Source organism: Heterocephalus glaber, unplaced genomic scaffold (assembly GCF_053883595.1).
Source record: "Heterocephalus glaber isolate CG9 unplaced genomic scaffold, H.glaber_assembly_v1.0 deba00001472, whole genome shotgun sequence".
In the NCBI taxonomy this organism is placed as follows: domain Eukaryota; kingdom Metazoa; phylum Chordata; class Mammalia; order Rodentia; family Bathyergidae; genus Heterocephalus; species Heterocephalus glaber.
The window spans coordinates 55,709,316-55,728,937 of record NW_028258315.1 but is presented as its reverse complement, the minus strand read 5'-3'; the positions used below and the strand labels follow the sequence as shown (position 1 = coordinate 55,728,937).

General features: G+C 34.5%; 1 protein-coding gene across 6 annotated transcripts in view; it reads right to left on the bottom strand.

The window, feature by feature from the left end:
• Positions 1-19,622, bottom strand: part of Cntn6 (contactin 6) — a 338,831-nt gene that overhangs the window by 187,129 nt on the left and 132,080 nt on the right. For all 6 annotated transcript variants that reach the window (XM_004854219.3, XM_004854220.3, XM_087182026.1 and 3 more), the window contains exons 3-4: positions 11,604-11,730; positions 6,045-6,220 (exon numbers count right to left, since the gene is read on the bottom strand). In XM_004854219.3, the coding sequence (XP_004854276.1) occupies positions 6,045-6,220; positions 11,604-11,730 (303 nt within the window). The remainder of the gene's footprint in view (positions 1-6,044; positions 6,221-11,603; positions 11,731-19,622) is intronic.

The window sequence follows — 19,622 nt, the reverse complement described above, 5'->3', positions numbered from 1 at the left end:
AAACTACAGCACTCTGAAAAAGGAGATCAAGGAGGATATAGGAAAATGGAAAGACATCCCTTGCTCCTGGGAAGGAAGAACCAATATAGTGAAAATGGCCATACTTCCAAAACTACTATGTAGATTTAATGCAATGCCAATTGAAATTCCAACAATATGCTTCACAGAACTAGAGAAAACAATCCGAAAATTTGTTTGGAAGCAGAAGAGATCTAGAATAGCAAAAGCAATTCTAGGCAACAGAGACATGGCAGGGGATATAACAATCTCCAATTTGAAACTATACTTTAAAGCTACTGTGATAAAAACAGCATGGTACAGCAAAGAAACAGACCAGAGGATCAGTGGAATTAATTAGAAGATGCAGAAACAACTCCAGACATACTCAACCACCTCATCTTTGACAATGGAGCCAACCACCTTCATTGGAGGAAAGATAGCCTATTTAATAAATGGTGTTGAAAAAACTGGATTTCAACCTGCCAAAGATTAAAACTAGACCCTTACCTATCACCATGCACTAAACTAAGATTGAAGTGGACAGGAACACTAACTTGCTAGAAGGTAAGTTAGGTAGAACTCTTGAAGACATTGGCATAGGAAAAGACTTTTTAAACAAAACCTCAGTAACATGGGAACTAGCAGAAAGAATCAACAACTGGGATCTCACCTCATTAAAAAGTTTCTGCATTGTAAGAGAAATTACCAACAGAGCTAAGAGACCACCTACAATGTGGGAAAAAAAATGTTAGCAGCTGTACCTTAGATAAAGGACTACTATGTAGAATGTATAAAGAACTGAAAAAAAATCAGACCCCCAAATTCAAAGACCCAATTCAAAAATGGGCATCTGAAATGAGCAGACATTTCTCAGACAAAGAAGTAAAAGCAGTAAATAAATATACAAGAAAATGTTCAACATCACTGGTCATTCAAAAAATGCGGTGAAAACAACACTAAGATTCCACCTCACTGCAGAAAGAATGGCTTCTATCAAGAAATCAAGCAATAACAAAGGCTGGCAGTGGTGTGGAGAGAAAGGAACACTTCTCCACTGCTGGTGGGAGTGCAGACTGGTGAAACCACTGTGGAAATCAGTATGGAGATACCTCAAAGATCTAGGGCTGGAGGTCCCCTTTGATCCAGCTATTCTCTTGCTGGGTACATTCCCAAAAGAATTAAAAGAATCACACCACAGAGATATATGTGCACCCATGTTTATAGTGGCACAGTTTGTAATAGTTAAAGCTTGGAAACAGCCCAAGTGCCCTTCAACTGGAAACTGGATAAAGAAGATGTGCGTTTTTAAAAAAAATAAAATGGAGTACTACTCAGCCATAAAGAATGAGAAACTAGAGATATTTTATAGCTAAATGGATGCATATTGAGGCCATCCTCTTAAATGAAATAAATAAGTCACACGTGTAAATACCGAATAGTTTCTCTAGTGTGAGAAACTGAAAGTCCAAATAAGGGTTAAAACGATTAAAACGAATAATTGATAATTTCAAATAGGAGGAAAAGGTCCAAAGGGGCAGGAGTGGTGGGAGAGGAAGGGCAAAGAAAAGAAGGGAAAAGAAAAATTATGAGAAAAGAAAAAAATGGAGATGAAGTCTATGTAAATAGGGAAGTTTGGTGGGGTTGAAGGGTGCACAGGGGAAAATGGTGAAATAATAAGAACATCATGTACAGGTACATGCACCCAGTGATAAATGTAAACGTATTGTATACCTAAAATGTACCAATAGTAGAATTTAAGAAAAACAAATAAATAAATATACTTCAGTACTTGGTGGATAAATAAATGAGTAGTCAGTTAGGAGGCACCTGTCTACCTGCCTTTCCTTCCACAACAGTGGAAACAAACGTATACAAAGTGGTATCTCCGATTAAATATTAAATAGTGTAGGATCAAAATATCTTATTCACAACTAAGTTTTATGCTACATTTTTATCATTTTATTGTAGAGTTCTATAAAAGCCTTGAAAAAACACAGCTTAGTGAAATTATGGGTTCTTTAAAAAACATCTCTCTCATTTTCTCAGGATGACATTTTAAACAGCAATGACAGATGCAATGTTTTCTCACACAAGAAGAGAGTAATTCATTAACACACACACGAAAGAAAGAAATCTAGATTCAACCTTTACCACCAAAGTCCTTAAAAATGAAAATAATTAATGCAGCTGCAAGAGATCTGAAAAGTCAAACTGGCTTTATCACTCAAGAATGCCAAGGTGCTAACAGGAGCCTCTGGTGACTATCCAACTGGTGAATGTGTGTTTGGTTTGAGTTTGGGTGCAGGAAAGAGGGGCTTTTAAATTAGAACCTACTGGAGCATTTGGAAGGACAGAAATACATGCTGAAAAGCTGAAAGGGCTTTTTGTAATCAAATAATTCAAAATGCATCTGTAAAAAGCCCAGAGAGGCAAATGAGTTGTCTAGGTTACCTAGGTGGTTAGACATAGATTTGATTTAAGAAGATATTTTGTAATAGAAAAACTTTTTATACATGGGCCACATTTCAGGATGGCATCATGGTGAGATGATTCATGATGAGGCAGAGTATTACAAGCTATGTCTAAAATAAACTCAGAGTATGCTTTTGGATTGCTGAGTACCAGGATAAAAGTTACAAAATCTATCCATCACCTGAAGGTATCCAACTGCAGAGTCTCTCCTATGGCAAAGTGGGTTCTGAAGACTGCTGATAAGTCCATTTATTGTCAAGGTCAAAGTAACACTATACAATAAATTGCCAACAGGTGAGAAACAGAAGATTTGAAATATTTTTATGTTGACTCATGGCTTTGTATCTTACGTATGGGTGTTGCTAAGAGTGAGGCTTCTGGGCCCAATTTTTCTATCAGTAAGTAGACCAAATAGCTCATACTGTAAGTTTACTGTCTTCCTTTTGGTTCTTCACAAGCGGAGCCTGAGAAAAGAATTCATGTGCATAAGATTTGTTGAAGAAATAATCTCTGAAAAAGACTGAGTGAGAACAGAGCAAAGGGAAGAGCTAAATAATAAGACATCTCAGCCATCGTCTACTTTTAGCCTTAATGCATGGGGAGGTGTGGGGACTGAGATGTAGAGGAAGGACAGCTGTTGCCACTAGTTTTTGGGGATGGACATATCACTCATCAAAAAGGGTGTGAATAAGGAGCACCAACAGGACCTTCTGCAGGCTTATTGTGAAACTTATGATTTGGTACTTAGATAATTATTATGTCATTAGCAACCAAATAAAGAAAGAAAGCCCCCATGATTTGTGTGGCAGTGTATGAGAAGGACTCACTACTGTAACATGAGGAACATAAACTTTATAATATGAGCTCTTCTTTATTATATACTCAAGTTCCAACATGTTCTCTAACAACACAGTACAGAAAACCCCAAAGCCAAGCTTCAAATCAACAAAATGGGAATAAGAGTGTCTGCCTTCTATGATTGTTAATTAGCTTGAGAGAGATAATATACACATGCCAAAGCATGTAAAAGTCTTGAAAACTAAAGAACAAGAAACTGCTTGGATAAAATTTTAGAATGTGAATTAGAAGCATTTCTAAGAGAAATGGTAGCTGTTTTAAGTGTGTAGATGTTTGGTCAAGAAAGTTAAGAGAAAGGGAAATGATAAATAGTAAGAATTAGAAGCATCATTTTCTGACCATCCACATGAATCAGGGATATCAAACTCATTATCTCAGTTTTCTAGATCAGTGTCCTATGTGGAGGTCCTGCTGCAATTCTTGTTCTGTCAATTTCATAACAAAGGTTTAATGTTGTTGAGAAGTTGCCTAGTTTCATTCTGCTAAATAGGTGACGGAGATAGAAATTGAACTCAGATATATCCATATCGCAAATTCCAACACTGAATCATCATTGAATAGTTAAAAATTTATAAAGGAAGTAATGAAGAATTAAAATTAGGAGGATAATATATTTCATGTACTTTAGGAGCTTGCCATTTAGTCGCAGGTAACAATTCAGGCTCTACTTTTCATGTGTTAACATGCTAGCAATTCTTGCTCTAGATGCAACAGGAGACAATTCAGACCTGACAGCACTATAGGTACTGTGCAGAAGTTCTTATGGTAGTTCTTCCTTTTAATTTTTCAAATGTGATTGTTAGAGACTAAGATTTTTTAACTTTGTAGAAGAAAGATCACTTAATGGACATAGGTCATTTTTACTTTCTATATGAATAGTACTGGAAATGCTTTTAAGGATCAATAGCCATATACATTTAGCCCCCCCAAAAGAAAAAAAAAGATAAAGAGACAGAAAAGTGAGCAATGACATGAAAACTGATTTCTCTCCTTCATCTAAATGGAGGCATTTAATTTCTTAATTTAATTTTTCCTCTTCTGTGTTTTTGGCAAAAGCTAAATATTTAAATTAGGCAAACTTCTGGTTGCACGTGTTTTTTAATGCAGAAAAAGAGATAAGTTAAAATAATGTAGAGAATTTAAGAGGTATTTTTGTTAAGAATTGAAGAGTAAGAAGAACAAATGTATGACCAAATAAAGCACAATGCCTTAACTTTAGGTGTACGTATTCAGCTGGTTTAAAAACTGGGTAGAAACTCAGGGATGTAGCAAATAAATACTATACATTGTCTGGAATCTCCTTTACAGAGAATCAAACCTATTGTTATAAAATTTGATTCAAATCATGTATCCTCTGCAGACATCTGCTTTCCAAGCAAAAGAAATAAATAATGATTGTGACAGAATTATTCAAAGTCTTTGGAAAAATTGTTTCTTTCTACAACATAAGTATCTATTATGTTTCCAAATGATTAGTTTTAGCTGAAAGTCAGATATAAGTTGTTATGATTATCTTCAGAATCTTAAGTCTTAAAGTTGCCACCAGCCTTTGTCCATCCATATTCTGTTTAGGTTCATAAACATATATGCTTTTCTTATATCCACAGATATAAACACATTAAAGATATAATTAACAATGTGTGCATGTGTTTGTGCATATATATGTTTACTTATGTCTATCTCTGTCTGTCTGTCTGTCTGTCTTCAGAAGCAAGGCCTTCCCCCCAGTGGTCAGCATACTCAGGCAGAACTGTTTATAGAACATGGGATCTCTGGTATAGAATAGTTGTTAGAGCATGAGATTTGCAGTGAGAAACAGACCCAATTATTAATTCATATATCTGCTAATGACTGAAGTAGTTCTGCAGGGTAGGATTGGGCACATAGAAAATTTAAAAGCATTGTCTTTTTAAAGTAACTGATAGCATAGACATTTCCCTGAGCCCCTAAAGAATAACAGCTAACATATTGGCTCCCTTATATAGCCTCTGAAGTACAGGGATCAGGAAAAATTCAAGTCTTCCACATCAACAGATATAATTACTTTCAAACAAGCTTTCATTGAATCCACTATGAAACATTTTAGTCCCTGGAAACATTATATATAAAGGATATAAGAAGCAATATGTCTATTGTTCATCTACTAATGTCCCCAAATGTCACCAAGGTAATTACTTGGATGACATTTATGTGATGCAGCTGGACATTGTTATAGTTAATATAAAGCCTGCCTTCGGCAACCACTTTATTTCTACCTACATCTCACTGTGTCACACTCTGAGTGTGTGATCACTTTTCCTGGAAGAACACTTGCCTCCCCCAGATGACATCTCCACCTTCTGTTATTTCCTCTTTCCCTCTGCACATCCATATCCAATGCAAAACAAAAATTTGCAAAAGGGCGATAACATCATATGATACACATTTACCTTAAAATTTATATCTGGAATTTTTAGAGGTGTTTCCAAAAATAATTCACAAATATAATAATGCTAATATTTTCTTTTATTTTCCCTTTTTAAAAACATGTTTCTATTATCCCCAGGAGTCTAGATACACAAAAAGCATACTGTCAAAAATTTCTACAATCATAATTCACATTTGCACTCAAAGAGCAGATGATTGGCAAAGCTAGATTTTTCCTACTATGTATAAGAATGTTATATTTTCAGAGACAAAGAGAGAACAAATTCCTTCAGCCTCTACAAACTCACATGCAAACTGGAGTTTCGCCTTCCGACTCAGAATTGTACCCAAGAGATTGGTGGCCAGGCACTGGTATGTGCCAATATCTTCACCTGTGCGTGGGCTACTAATGGCCAATCTGCCTCCATCCAGCTTGTAGCGATAATTCCTGGTAAAATCAATCTCGGAACCATTTTGCTTCCACCTTCAAGGGAAAAAGATCAAATTACACTTATAATACATGGAGTCAAATGCTATTTGTCTTAAACAACTTTCAATTTTAATTCCTGAAAACACAAAATTAGAACAAAAACCATGGTTATTTATGAAGGTAGTTCCACTGGTTTCCCCAAGACTAACTGTGGTATCCATAGCTAGGTTACTTGAAAGCTCTTGTACTCTTTAAAAATTATAAACATTCACCCAAATGTGTACAAAGCAGCAACAAATCCATTGAAATAAGAAGTAAAAGTTAGCCGTTCAGTCAATAATACTGGTCATCCTATTCCTTCAGAGACTTTTCAAATATTGTATACCATCCCTGAACTCTCACAAATGATGCTGTAAAATTGAATGTCAAAAATGATTTAGAGGTAGAAATCCAAGAAGTGTATATTACAAATGGCACAAAGAATGCCAACAAAGGTTTTACAATGCCAATTTGAGTCTGACAGCAAAACAATAATAACCTGACTACTTCAGAATACTATTGTCTATGTTAGTCTGTTACATGGAAAATTAATCACATTGAAAATACTTCAATGGTACTTAGAAATGACAACCTAAAATTAGATTAGCAAAACAAATGCAGCTCGAGAAGTTTTTATTTAAAGAAGAAAAAGTCTTGAGGCTTAGCTGTTAGTCAACAATCCTTTAGTACATGAATTAACTAACTGAGGTACACTGGAATAATATTTATTTTCAAATAAATATACTTTTGGGAATTCCATTTTGTCATTTTAAAACAAGTGAATAACTAGTCATAACTTTTAATCTGATTCACTCCCCCTACTTTATACTTCCCAACTCTAGCGAAATTTCCAAATACTTTGATGTATGATGACTGCATATTTAGTGAGACACATTCCCAGTGCACAAGTTGTGTGTAGTCACACAGACCATTTAGGAGAGACATTTAAAACAGTCATGACAACCATTTGAGAGTGGAAAAATATCTTTTCGACACATTTCTAGGTTCATGGTTGAGGTTTCTACAACAAAAGGCAGATGAATAAGAGAAAAGCTTTCAGAGGTATTTAGTATAACTTTTACATGAGATGGGAGCATTCAGAAACAGATGCCAAAATGCAGAACAACATGTGCATTTTCCCACTAGGTTTGATCAACTGTGGACAGCTCTCGGAAAGTAGGAGAGCTGAATTAAGGGAGTAAAATCTAACAGTGATAAAGTAGATGTGGGGAACTAATGATCTGCTTTTTAAGATTCTTATTGGTATCTCTGAGTCTTTTTAGATAAAGTTGTTGCTTTCTTCTGGGTATAGGAAAAATACCTTTAGAAAGTAGTTTTATGACTTGGTTCAGAGGAAAAGGGTGAGGGAAAGGTGAAAGGGATCTTCTTGCTTCTGCTATTTTCTCACATGCCAGAGTGTCATATTTTAGGATGATGTGTCCTCAATCTCATTACTGTTACTTAGAAAAAAAATGAATAAATGAACCCTTTGTATGGAATATAGTTAATTTATAAATTATATTTTTAAGGGTATATGCCAGCTTTGCAATGATTCTGCCTCTCAGAATGAAATCAGATTAAATACTTTGGTGGAGGTAGTTAATTGTAGAAAAGGAATGACATTTTATACCATTATTTCTTATGCCATTGACTTTTTTTTTTTTTTGGTACTGGGGATTGAACTCAGGACCTTGCACTTGCAAGGTAGGCAGCAGCACCACTGAGCTAAATCCCCGCCCGCCACTGACATTTTAAGAGCATCTTGAAACATTCCATGAAGTGAATCCGACAAATACCTATCAAGGTAGCAAATTTGAGCCTAAGTAATTCTCTATCCTATTAAAGATTTGAAGTGATAGATCAAATATCAAATCAATCAGATGTTCTGAATAAATCTTGTCACTTTTAAATTATTTAGCCACTTCCTGTATACTTCAACTTCTCTTTTATAAAATGAAATTGAAAGCTAAAGAATACATTTCGATGGGCTGGATTTTCTGCTATTTTGTTTGTATAGGAATTAGTTCAGAATGCTTCTTCTTTTCAATATTAACATAAGAAAAAGTAAGAAAATTTTCCTCTTCTAATCTGTCTCAAGAGGCCAATATTCTCACTGCCAGATCTGTAATACTGTCTTTCATAATTTGCTTACAGGGTATGGTCTTTAGACCTCTATGTTCCTATCATTTCCTCAGCAAAGGATATACCATACTTAGTTTGCCAGCTCTCTTTAATTTTGGAATCAATCACTGAAATAACTGCTGTCATCATTACATGCTCCTAATTAAGCCCAGTAATTGTTTTTCAACACAAATTCAAAGTTGTTGGCTTAGCTGTAGCAAATGAATTTTTCACAGTATCCCAGTAATCATTCTAATCACTATGGTACAATGATTATTAAACTGTGCATATAGATCAGGGGTTCAACTCCTTGCTCTAATTAATATGTTTAAATCAATGGAGAAATAGTATTAATGAATTCAAGTGATTTTCATACACGTGTTATACACCCAGGAGTATTTTCCTGTGATGAAGAGTAGGAAATGTGTGTTAAATAATTATTTTAAGGATATGAATTAATATATTTATTCCAGAAAATGTAATGGATTTAATCTAAAACCTTGACCTTTTGATAGGAAACATCCTTCACTATTAGGTAGTTAAGCCGTGTGTTAATGACTGAAGGACATGTATTAGCTAATGCAAATGTGTGTGTGTGCATGTGCATGTGTGTTTTACAAAACTTAGTACTATTTAAGTGCTTGTCACAAGTGTCCTTTTCTTAGTTTATCCACAAACCTCTGAAGGAAAATTCTAAATTATAAATTTGAAGTCTCTTTTGGTGATTGTAATGCATGGTAAATTTGGGACTTTTGCTGTGGAAGAAATCCTAGTCCTAGCTCTAACACACTTGGGCTGGGTATTCTTGGACACAAATCAAGTATGATTTCTCAAGTTATTTCCATCAGTTAAACTTGCAAAATAATATATATCCTATTTTATTTCATGAGATTAAGATGAGGTAAAAAAATAAATCAGAATGGTAGAAAGGCCAAGTGACAAAACTGTTAGGATTTTTATTCAGAGGCTAGAAGCTATTTATTTCTTTAAAATAATTTTAGACAAACTGTTCTTAAACTATTTCCAAAGTTTGGCTTTTAATATCACTATTCTCCACGTGAGATTTCATTTGCTAAATTGCATTTATTAAAACAAAGACACATCTTAATTCCTTTAAGAACTAGTGGAAGAGATAAAATTTGGTGCCATAATCCTATTTAAAAATTTTTTCAACAACATATTTCACATGGATTTTCTTTGTTTTTAAAAATGTTATGTAGAAAAACATACTTTATGGATATGAAGTGGATGCTCAGAGAGAGATAGTGATTACTTCAAGGTCACACATGGAATAATAGATTTATGACTAAAAATGTTAATTCATAGTTCTAAATGATGCCTTTTTTGTATTGCATAACACTATACCCTAAAAACTTCAAATGGTGCTGGAATTTGTAAGCATAAAAAATTTTCACTTTATTGAGCATGCATTTTCACACAAGGCAAATAGTTATGAATGAGATTTTAAAATTAAATGTAAATTCTAAAGGGTCATAATGATGAAGGAGATATATAACTCTTGCCCCAATACATGTTGAAAGTGCCAATTTAACAATCCTTCAACATTGCGGAATGAAGTGGCAATTCACAACAAGAAGTTAGGAGAGTTTTATTGGAAATGAGAACAGCTCTTGCATTTCAGGAGGGGTCTGGAGTCGGGGGCCACTGAGGCCCTTTGTCAGGGGTAATTTATTAAAGCAAAGTCACAAAGCGGGTACAACCTGCATGAGACTGTAGTCGACCTATAGGAATACAAGTACAGCGCTTAGTGAATATTGATCCAACAGGGAAATGAGTCACTTAAAAAAACCTATTAATAAGATTTTATATATTTATGTGAAGTAAAACAAGACAGCTGGTTGCTTAAGGAAAACAAATGAAACCTGCATTGAGTGAAACAAATGATAATGTGATGGATTTTCTCTAACAGTTGAATTGCAGTAATCTGGAACCCTAATGACAAGGAAACTTAGTTAATATAATGAGAAGAGATCACTTCAGCACTTGTTTTGAAAAAGGAATATGGTGAAGTTAACACTACAAATATAAGATAATGTAGAGATACCTTTGTGTTTGTGCATGTATATAATTTAGCTAATTAATCTACACAATTTAAGATCAAAGTGATACACACACACACACACTGTATTTTTATTGCAAGCTAAAAATTCAAAACAAGCATCCAGTTTTCCCAAAATAGACTCAAATTGTTGCTTTTTGTATATGGTAATGATGGAATTCTTAAAAATTAAGAATCCCAGAAAATGCTTTTAAAAGCTAAATCTATAAAAGTCATTTCAATGTTTATTCTGATTTTTGTTATATTTATTCACATTGCATACAGAATTCTTACCAGTAAAATATCCTTATAATTTACACAAATATAATTTATACAGGCATACATTTTTAAATGTGTGAATACTACCCATAATATGGGTCAAATTTCTACCTTTTCTGGACCTGTGTAAATAAGAAAAAAACATTACTGACCCTTCCTCCCTATTATTCCACAGGTAATATATGGGAATTGTTAGGCAGGTAGGCTTCCTACTAACAGAAATATATGTGTGCGTGTGCATGTGCGTGTGTGTGTGTGTGTGTGTGTATGTGTGTATTGTGTGTGTTAATGCTCTTTCTTCTTTTGAAGATATTTGGCTGTCTGCAACTTATTTTTTTCTAAAATTAGTATATTTTGGGTGAAGGAAATCAGCAATGAAGTTATAGAATTTTATAACTGGTAAAATAAATTTAAATTTCTACTTTAACTTCTTTTAAGAGATCATTTTCATCATCATTCTATATGTGGCAACTGAGGCACTAGTCCCATATAGGTATGGAGTAAGGAATGCATCACAATATTGTATCAAACGCTTCAAATTGGGGATACAAATCTTTCTTTTTCCTTTTTGCCTGCCTTTCTTCCTATTTTCTATATTTCTTTCTTCTAATCTCTCGTCCTTTCTCTTTCCATCTCTTTCTCAGTTCTAACCTATGTTTGATATTGTATAGCACCAATCTCAAGAATAAATATAAGCTATCCTAATGAGATAAGAGACATAGTGATTACCTGGAGGTGGTAATTGGGGGTAATTATTGTCTGGAAAGTGCATCAAGGGAACAATTTTGGGTACTGAGCAGTGGGCACATAGTTGTATATCACTGGAAAATGATGCTGAGTGCTCTACACTTAAATTGGAATAGTTTTTAAGCACTTTGTAGTATATTTTATCCATGACAAAGAAAAGCAATGCAGTGGTGACCAGAGATAGGATTTTACCTATAATGGGGTGAAGGGTAACCATTAGCAGCACAATTCAGGATGATTTCAGATCGTGATAAATCCAAAGGAAAAATGACATCTTGTGGCTCCTGGGTAAAAATAGGTCGGCTCCACCAGCCTTCTCCTGAAACAGAAAAGAACAGCACATAAGAAACTTGTCCCTGCCTTGAGTGCATGTATATACTAAATATTAAATCTACACACATTTAAAAAAAAATCTTTTATTTGGAAACAACCTCAAACTTAAAGAAAATGTTGCAAAGATGATACAGAGAATTTTTTTTTAATTTATTACTGATATTTTTTTACTCCAAATAAAGCAGTTTACATTTCCTACAAAGAAAGGACATTCTTGTACACAATCTCAATGAAAGCAACAACACCAAAAATTAATACTGATTCATGCTTGGCATTTAATCCCTTAGCCCCATTTTCCAATTCTTCCTGACAAAATCTTTTATAACAAAAGTTTAAAAGGACAAATTTCATTTCTTTTATTTTTTATTGCTATTTCAATTTGGAATAATTTCTCAATCTTTCTTGATTTTTTTCTGATTCATGAAATTACAAGGCAGTTATTTAGTAAAGTTTCAGTAAATTTGGGATCGTCTGAGTAGTTAGGTACTGAGTCCAGCATAGTCCCTGGTAGAGTTGTATGGCAAAGGTATGGGCAATAATAAGTTAGTGCATGTAGATTTTTAAAAATAGTAATAAAAACAGTGAAGATTGGTTCTTTTTTTAAAAAATCACCATGCCATAAATTTCTCCAGGCCAACCAGAGTACTCTGATCCCACTGTTAGGTCACAGAGGAAATTAAAGAAGAAATCAGAGACTTCCATCAAATAAATGATAATGACAATACAACATATTGGAATCCATGGGACACAATGAAAGCAGTCTTACGGGTGAAAATCATAGCAGTGAATACGCATATTCTGAAAACAGAGTGAGCCCAATTAAGCAACCTGATGCTGAAGCTCAAGCTTCTAGAAAGAGAATAGTAAGACAAACCCAAAGCTAATACAAGGGAGGAAATTATAAAGATCAGAATAGATATTATTGCAATGGAGACTAAGAGAACGATTCAAAAAATCAATGAAGCCAAGAGTTGGTTCTTGGAAATAATAAACAAAATTGGCAAACCCTTAGCCAACTTTATCAGAAAAATGAAACAAAAGGCCCAAATCCATGCAATTAGGAATGAAAAGGGTGAAATTACAACAGACGCAGCAGAAATCCAGAGAATCATCAACACCTACTTTGAGAACCTATATGTCAATAAGATGGAAAACACAGAAGAAATGGACAGATTCCTAGACATGTATGAATTACTAAATTTGAATGCAGAAGAGCTAAAAATTCTAAACAACCCAATATCAATCAATAAAATTGAAAATGAAATTAAAAACTTACCAATCAAGGAAAGCCCGAGTCATGATGGCTTCACTGCTGAATTGTACAAGACATTTAGAGAGGAACTACTGCCACTACTGTTTAAACTCTTCAATGAAATTGAAAGGGAAGCAATACTCCAGAATTCATTACTGGAAGCAAACATCACCTTGATCCCCAAAGCAGAGAAAGGCCCAACCGAAAAAGAAAACTACAGACCAATCTCACTAATGAACATAGATGCAAAAATTCTTAATAAGATACTGGCAAACAGAATGTAGAAGATCATCAAGAAGATCATACAACCTGACCAAATGGGATTCATCCCAGGGATGCAGGGATGGTTCAACATATGCAAATCAATCAATGTAATACACTATATCAATAGCACCAGGGACAAAAACATATGATCATCTCAATAGATGCAGAAAAAGCATTTGACAAAATCCAACATGCATTTATGATAAAAACCCTACAAAACATCAGAATAGATGGTCTCTACTTCAATCTGATAAAAGCCATCTATGAAAAAACAACAGCCAATATCATACTAAATAGTCAAAAACTGAAATCCTTCACACTAAAATCAGGAACAAGACAAGGTTGTCCACTATCACCACTCTTGTTTAATATAGTTTTGGAAAAATTATCCATGTCAATTAGACAAGAGAAAGAAATAAAAGGAATAAAGATAGGTAATGAAGAAGTCAAATTGTCATTATTTGTACACGACATGATACTCTACATAGAAGACCCCAAGAATTCTACCAAAAATCTTCTAGATTTAATAACCAAATTCAGTAAAGTAGCTGGATACAAGGTCAACACACAAAAATCAATAACTTTCCTCTACACAAACAATAGATTCACTGAGAGAGAAATAGGGCAAACAATTCCTTACACAGTAGCATCCAAAAAACTGAAATACCTAGGAATCAACCTAACAAAAGAAATCGAAGACCTCTTCTCTGAAAACTGTAGCACTTTGAAAACAGATATTGAATGGGATATCAGAAAATGGAAAATCATCCCTTGCTCCTGGGTTGGAAGGCTCAACATTGTGAAAATGGCTATACTTCCAAAATTGCTATATATATTCAGTGCAATCCCAATTGAAATCCCAGCAGAATACTTCATAGACCTTGAGAAAACAATCCAAAAATTCATTTGGAACAAGAAAAGACCCAGAAGAGTAAAAGCAATTCTAGGTAACAGAGACATGGCAGGTGGTATTACAACCCCCAACTTGAAACTATACTGCAAAGCTACTGTGTTAAAAACAGCATGGTACTAGCAAAGGAACAGACTTGAAGACCAGTGGAATAGATTAGAAGATGCAGAAACAATGCCAGGCACACTCAACCACCTCATCTTTGACAAAGGAGCCAAAAACCCTCACTGGAGGAAAAATATTCTCTTTAATAAATGGTGCTGGAGAAATTGGGTTTCAACTTGCCAAAGACTAAAACTAGACCTATATCTCTCACCATGCACTAAACTAAAATCAAAATGGATTAAAGATCTAAATATTAAAATAGAAACTCTGAACCAGTTGGAACAGAGGTTAGGTAGAACCCTTGAAGACATTGGTGTAGGAAAAGATTTTATGAACAAAACCTCAGTTGCCCGTGAACTAGCCCAAACAATCAACAAGTGGGATCTCTTCTCATGAAAAGGCTTCTGCACAGCGAGAGAAACCACCAGCCATGTGAAGAGACAACCCACAATGTGGGAAAAAATCTTCACCTGCTCTTCCTCAGACAAAGGTCTACTATCTCGAATCTATAAAGAACTTAAAAAAATCGGACCTCCCAAATTTAAAGACCCAATCCAAAATTGGGCATCTGAAATGAACAGACATTTCTCAGACAAAGAAGTAGACATGGCAAATAAACATATGAAAAAATGTTCAATATCACTGGTCATTCGAGAGATGCAATGAAAACAACATTGAGATTCCACTTCACTCCAGAAAGAATGGCTGCTATCATGAAATCAATCAACAAGAAATGCTGATGGGGCTGTGGGGAAAGAGGAACCCTGCTCCACTGCTGGTGGGAGTGTTGACTGGTGCAAGCACTGTGGAAATCAGTATGGAGATACCTCAAAGAACTAGGACTGGAAGTACCATTTGACCCAGCTATTCCCCTTCCGGATATCTCCCCCTAAGACCTAAAAGAATCATACCACAGTGATTTATGTGCACTCCTGTTCATAGCAGCAGTTTGTAATAGCTAAAACTTAGAAACAGACCAAATCCCCATCAACTGGAGACTGGATAAAGAAAATGTGGTTTTCTTAATAAAATGGAGTAAGACTCAGCCATCAAAAATGAGAAATTAGAGACATTTATTGCTAAATGGATGCACATTGAGGCGATACTATTAAGTGAAATAAATAGAACACCCATGTGTAAATTCCAAATAGTTTCTCTAGTGTGCGAAACTGAAAGTGTAAATAAGGACCTAAAGGTATAACAGATATTGTGAAATGGGAAGAAAAGGGGCAAAGGGGAGGGGGAAGTGGGAGGGGTAGGGGAAAGGAAAGAAGGGAATGTAATTAATATGAGAAAATGAAAAAATGGCAACAAAGTCTTTGTAAATAGGGAGGATGGAGGGGTTGAAGAGAGGGCAGGGGAAGGGGGAAAAATAAGAACCAAGAGAGTATGTAAAGGTGCATATCTCCAATGATGAATGTCATCATATTGTACATCTAAAATGTACCAATAAGAGGATATACAAAAAAAATTCTAAAATATTGCAACCAGTAAAGAAAATTCTTTTATTAGCTTTATTCTAATTGTAATTTTATATATATTCCATAATTGGCCTAGAAATACATACAAATAGAAATAGAAAATTAAAATTTTTACCTAATCAGTTATAAGTTCTATAATTCTGGTCAACTTATTTAACCCAACATTCTAGGGCTCTCACTTCTTATCAGTTAGTAGGCCATAATAGGTCATACTAGGTCATACTAGTTTGTACAAAGACAGGAACTGATAGAGAAATAGAGAGAGAGGTAGCAGAATGATAGAAAGAAAGAATAATTGATAGAAATTAAGCATTATTTCCAGAGTTTTTACATCTCTGGTTCCAGTTTCTAGTGAGATCTGCCTCTGACATACCCCAACTACCACCTGCATAGTTTCTGTGTCATGCAACTATAACTACTTTGATAAAGACAGTTTTAAATGAGTCATAGCGAGAAATCAGGGTACTGTTGGTTTTCTTTTCTCCAGAATTACCAAGTACAGATAACCTATGCAGGCAACCATGTAATTTGAAAATAAGTTATTAGGGTCAATCTTAAATTCTTCAGGAGGCCCCTCTGAAAGAACAGAGAACTAAAAATCTCACCACCCTACATTCTACTTGAATCCCATTGTTTAAGCCTGAGTAAATTTAAAGTTTCACTGTGAGATAAGACTAGAGATTTCTAAGGTCACATCTGGGATCTCTGTGTTACAACTATTGTGTCTCTCAATATATTTATCTATCCAGGTTGTGGTATTCCCAAAATATGTTCCATAGTGAAAGTTTAATTTGCACAGTTGTTGCAATGATGTAAGGGTTGTCCTAATACCATGAGTTGGGCTTAAAACCCTGGGGAAATATATAGTTGTCAGGGACTTGGTGAAAGATGGAACCTGGTATTATTAGAGTAACAGATGGTTCATATCTGCACCAAGTACTCCTAAGGTGAGGCCACTAGGATGTAGGGTATCTTCATTCATTCAGCAAATATTTTCTTATGCAAGGCAAAATGAACTTGAAGAGCAAATAAAACATGCTATACCAGGTGTGTCAGTCAGCTTTCTGCTGCTAGGACAAAATATCTGAGATCAGTCAACTTAAAGGAGAAAGGATCACTTTGGTTCATAGTTTTAGATGTTTCAGTCAATGGTTGCTTGCTTCCATCACTATGGTCCTGAGGTGGTACATTGTAATGGGGAGTGTATGGCAAAAGAGGTCTGATCCCTTTCTGTGGCCAGTAAGCAAAGAAAATAAAGAAGCTACAGCCCCAACTTCCCTTTCAAATGCTAGTTCCCATGGCCTAATTTCTTCACTTGGTCTGCCCTTCTAAAATATTTGCAACCTCCAAATAATGACACTGGACAGGGACCAAGCCTTTAAAATATGGCCTTTGGAAGCTATTCCATATACAACCCATAGCACCAGGCCAGGGTAAATACTATGAAAGAAAGGAAAGTCTTACAATGCTTCTAATGACATTTTTCCTATTATTTGATCAAGAGGCTTCACATTTTCATTTTGGACTGGGCTCTGAAAATTATGTAGTTGATCCCAAATGACATTTAGAGAAGTTAAGTGATTGTCTCAAAGACTACATTGCTAGTAATATTCCTGAGTTGGTCCTTCAGTATAGGTTTGATGCCTGGGTTGTACATGATATAAGATATTCACTTGAGTCCTGTTTGCGTAGAGGACATAAAAAGCTCTAATTTTCCTGGTCTGTACCTTAGTTTTCCCAGCTCAACGCCTTAAACATAGGGAGTCTAACAGACTAAACTTGGTTATGTCTTTCTTAGGTAAAAGGTACTACACAGAACCCTTCCTTTTTTCCTTCAACCCTCTCTTCACCACCCCATTTTTCTTCATTTTACTAATTTCCCTTATTCTTTGGGCAAGTCGCAATATTCCAAAACACACACAAAAACCCCAGAAGGATATCTACTTAATTGACAGGTAAAGGAAAAGTCATTCCAGGGAGTTCAAATGTTTTACTAAAGAATTAGACCTGAGTTTTAAATCAGAAAATACAGCATTAAACTGGAACACCCAGCACCTTGTGATGTTTAGCTTGTAAATGGTTTTATTCAACATGAAGACAAGTCAGACTTACATTGTAAGAAAAAAAAAGAATAAAATGAACTTCTTCACATACATTCAAGAATAATATAATAAAGCTAAAGTTTTAAAAAGTTATGAAATTGTTATAAGTGTCCACATTGTACATTGTTTAAGAAATACATCTTAAACTGTGGAGGTGAAGTAAAGATTCAAAGAAAAATATTAAGGAACTTTTTCAACTAATTGAACAGGGGAGGGTAATGAATGGAAAAGAAAGTATGATGAACTGCTTAGAAATAGCTTTTCAAAATAGTGGAGAAAATCAAAGTGAATGTGTTGTTGGAAAAAATATTAATTTAGCGTGGAGACGTTTATTCATTGGATCATTAGTTGTTCAAAGGTTTAACTGTTCAACAAATATTAGAGTATATTGATGCGATTCAGTTCTGAGGGTTAGGGTGAAAGGATGATTTTGAAAGCTATCCTCTTCAAATTAAAATAATACGAAAATTTTATTCTAACACTGTGTTATGGTAATATTTTTACAAATATATATGAAATTGTTTCAAAAGTGTCCAGTCAAGATGGCTTGAATTTCAAATATTAAATAGATTTAAGTCAAGTTTGAAATGGGCACTCATTTTACAAGATGCAAAGATAGATAATCAATGACCCCTTGTTCAAGTTATTTCTCAAAATCTGAAAATGAAGACTTCCGTATCTTCCTGACAGTGGGCATGTTTGATATTTCTTTAAGCAATAGACATTTAAGAATACAAGTGTTAACTGAATAGCCTTTTTTATCATAATGAAACCATTATGATTATTATTCTATGATCTACTTTAACACAGTAAGCTAGTAATCTACACACAATGTTCAAGTTGGACATGTGCAGTACTTCAGTCCTGTCAGACACCTACGGTGAGCTCAGAATTTGAGAGGTAAACATTAAACGTGTCTTAAAAGTTATGACATATTGAAAGGTATATGACAAGCTGAAAGTGGTACACAGATCATAAAGTAAATCATATTCATTATCCTATAGTCTTCAATCTGTAGATCTCTTCAGACGGAAACCAGAGTCATAACAAAAATCTACATCATTGATTGTTTAGACATTTCCTGGACAAATCCAGCTTTTATTATCTCTGACTATATGTTTAATCTTCTCTATATATTGAAAACATAAAAATAAATGAATGGATTACAGTCAAGAAATCAACAATAAGAACAATTTTGGAACACGGTAAGTGCCAGGGATAAAGTTAAACTTATACATAAATTATTACATTTCACTCTTCTGAGAGCTCTTTGAGATAAATATTAACATTCCCATGTTAAGGATGAATAAACCAAAATCTAATAAACCTACATAACTTACCCGGTATCAAACCATTTGAGAGAGCTGTGGCTTAATTTTGTATCTAAGAAATCAAACTCCAAAACCCATACCCTAAATCACTATAATATACACTCAAGAAAGGAAAGCTGATAGGAATACAATTAAGTATCTTCAACATTACAGGATAAGTATTATACTAAAAGCATAAATATCACTTTAAGGGAGCCCAGAGGAAGAAGTAATTAATTCAATTTTGAGATTATGGAAGAATGCCAAAAGAGGCAGTATTTAAACTATGTTCAGGAGAATAAAAATAAGAATGCCACTGAAAGGGAAGTTATAGTAATGAATTTCTAAAAAGAATAGCTTGAGTAAAGTTATGAAAATATCTGTCATTCAAAAAATATCACTAGTCTGGAAGGTAAGAAAGCAGTGAAATACAAGTGTGGAATGGCAGAATTAG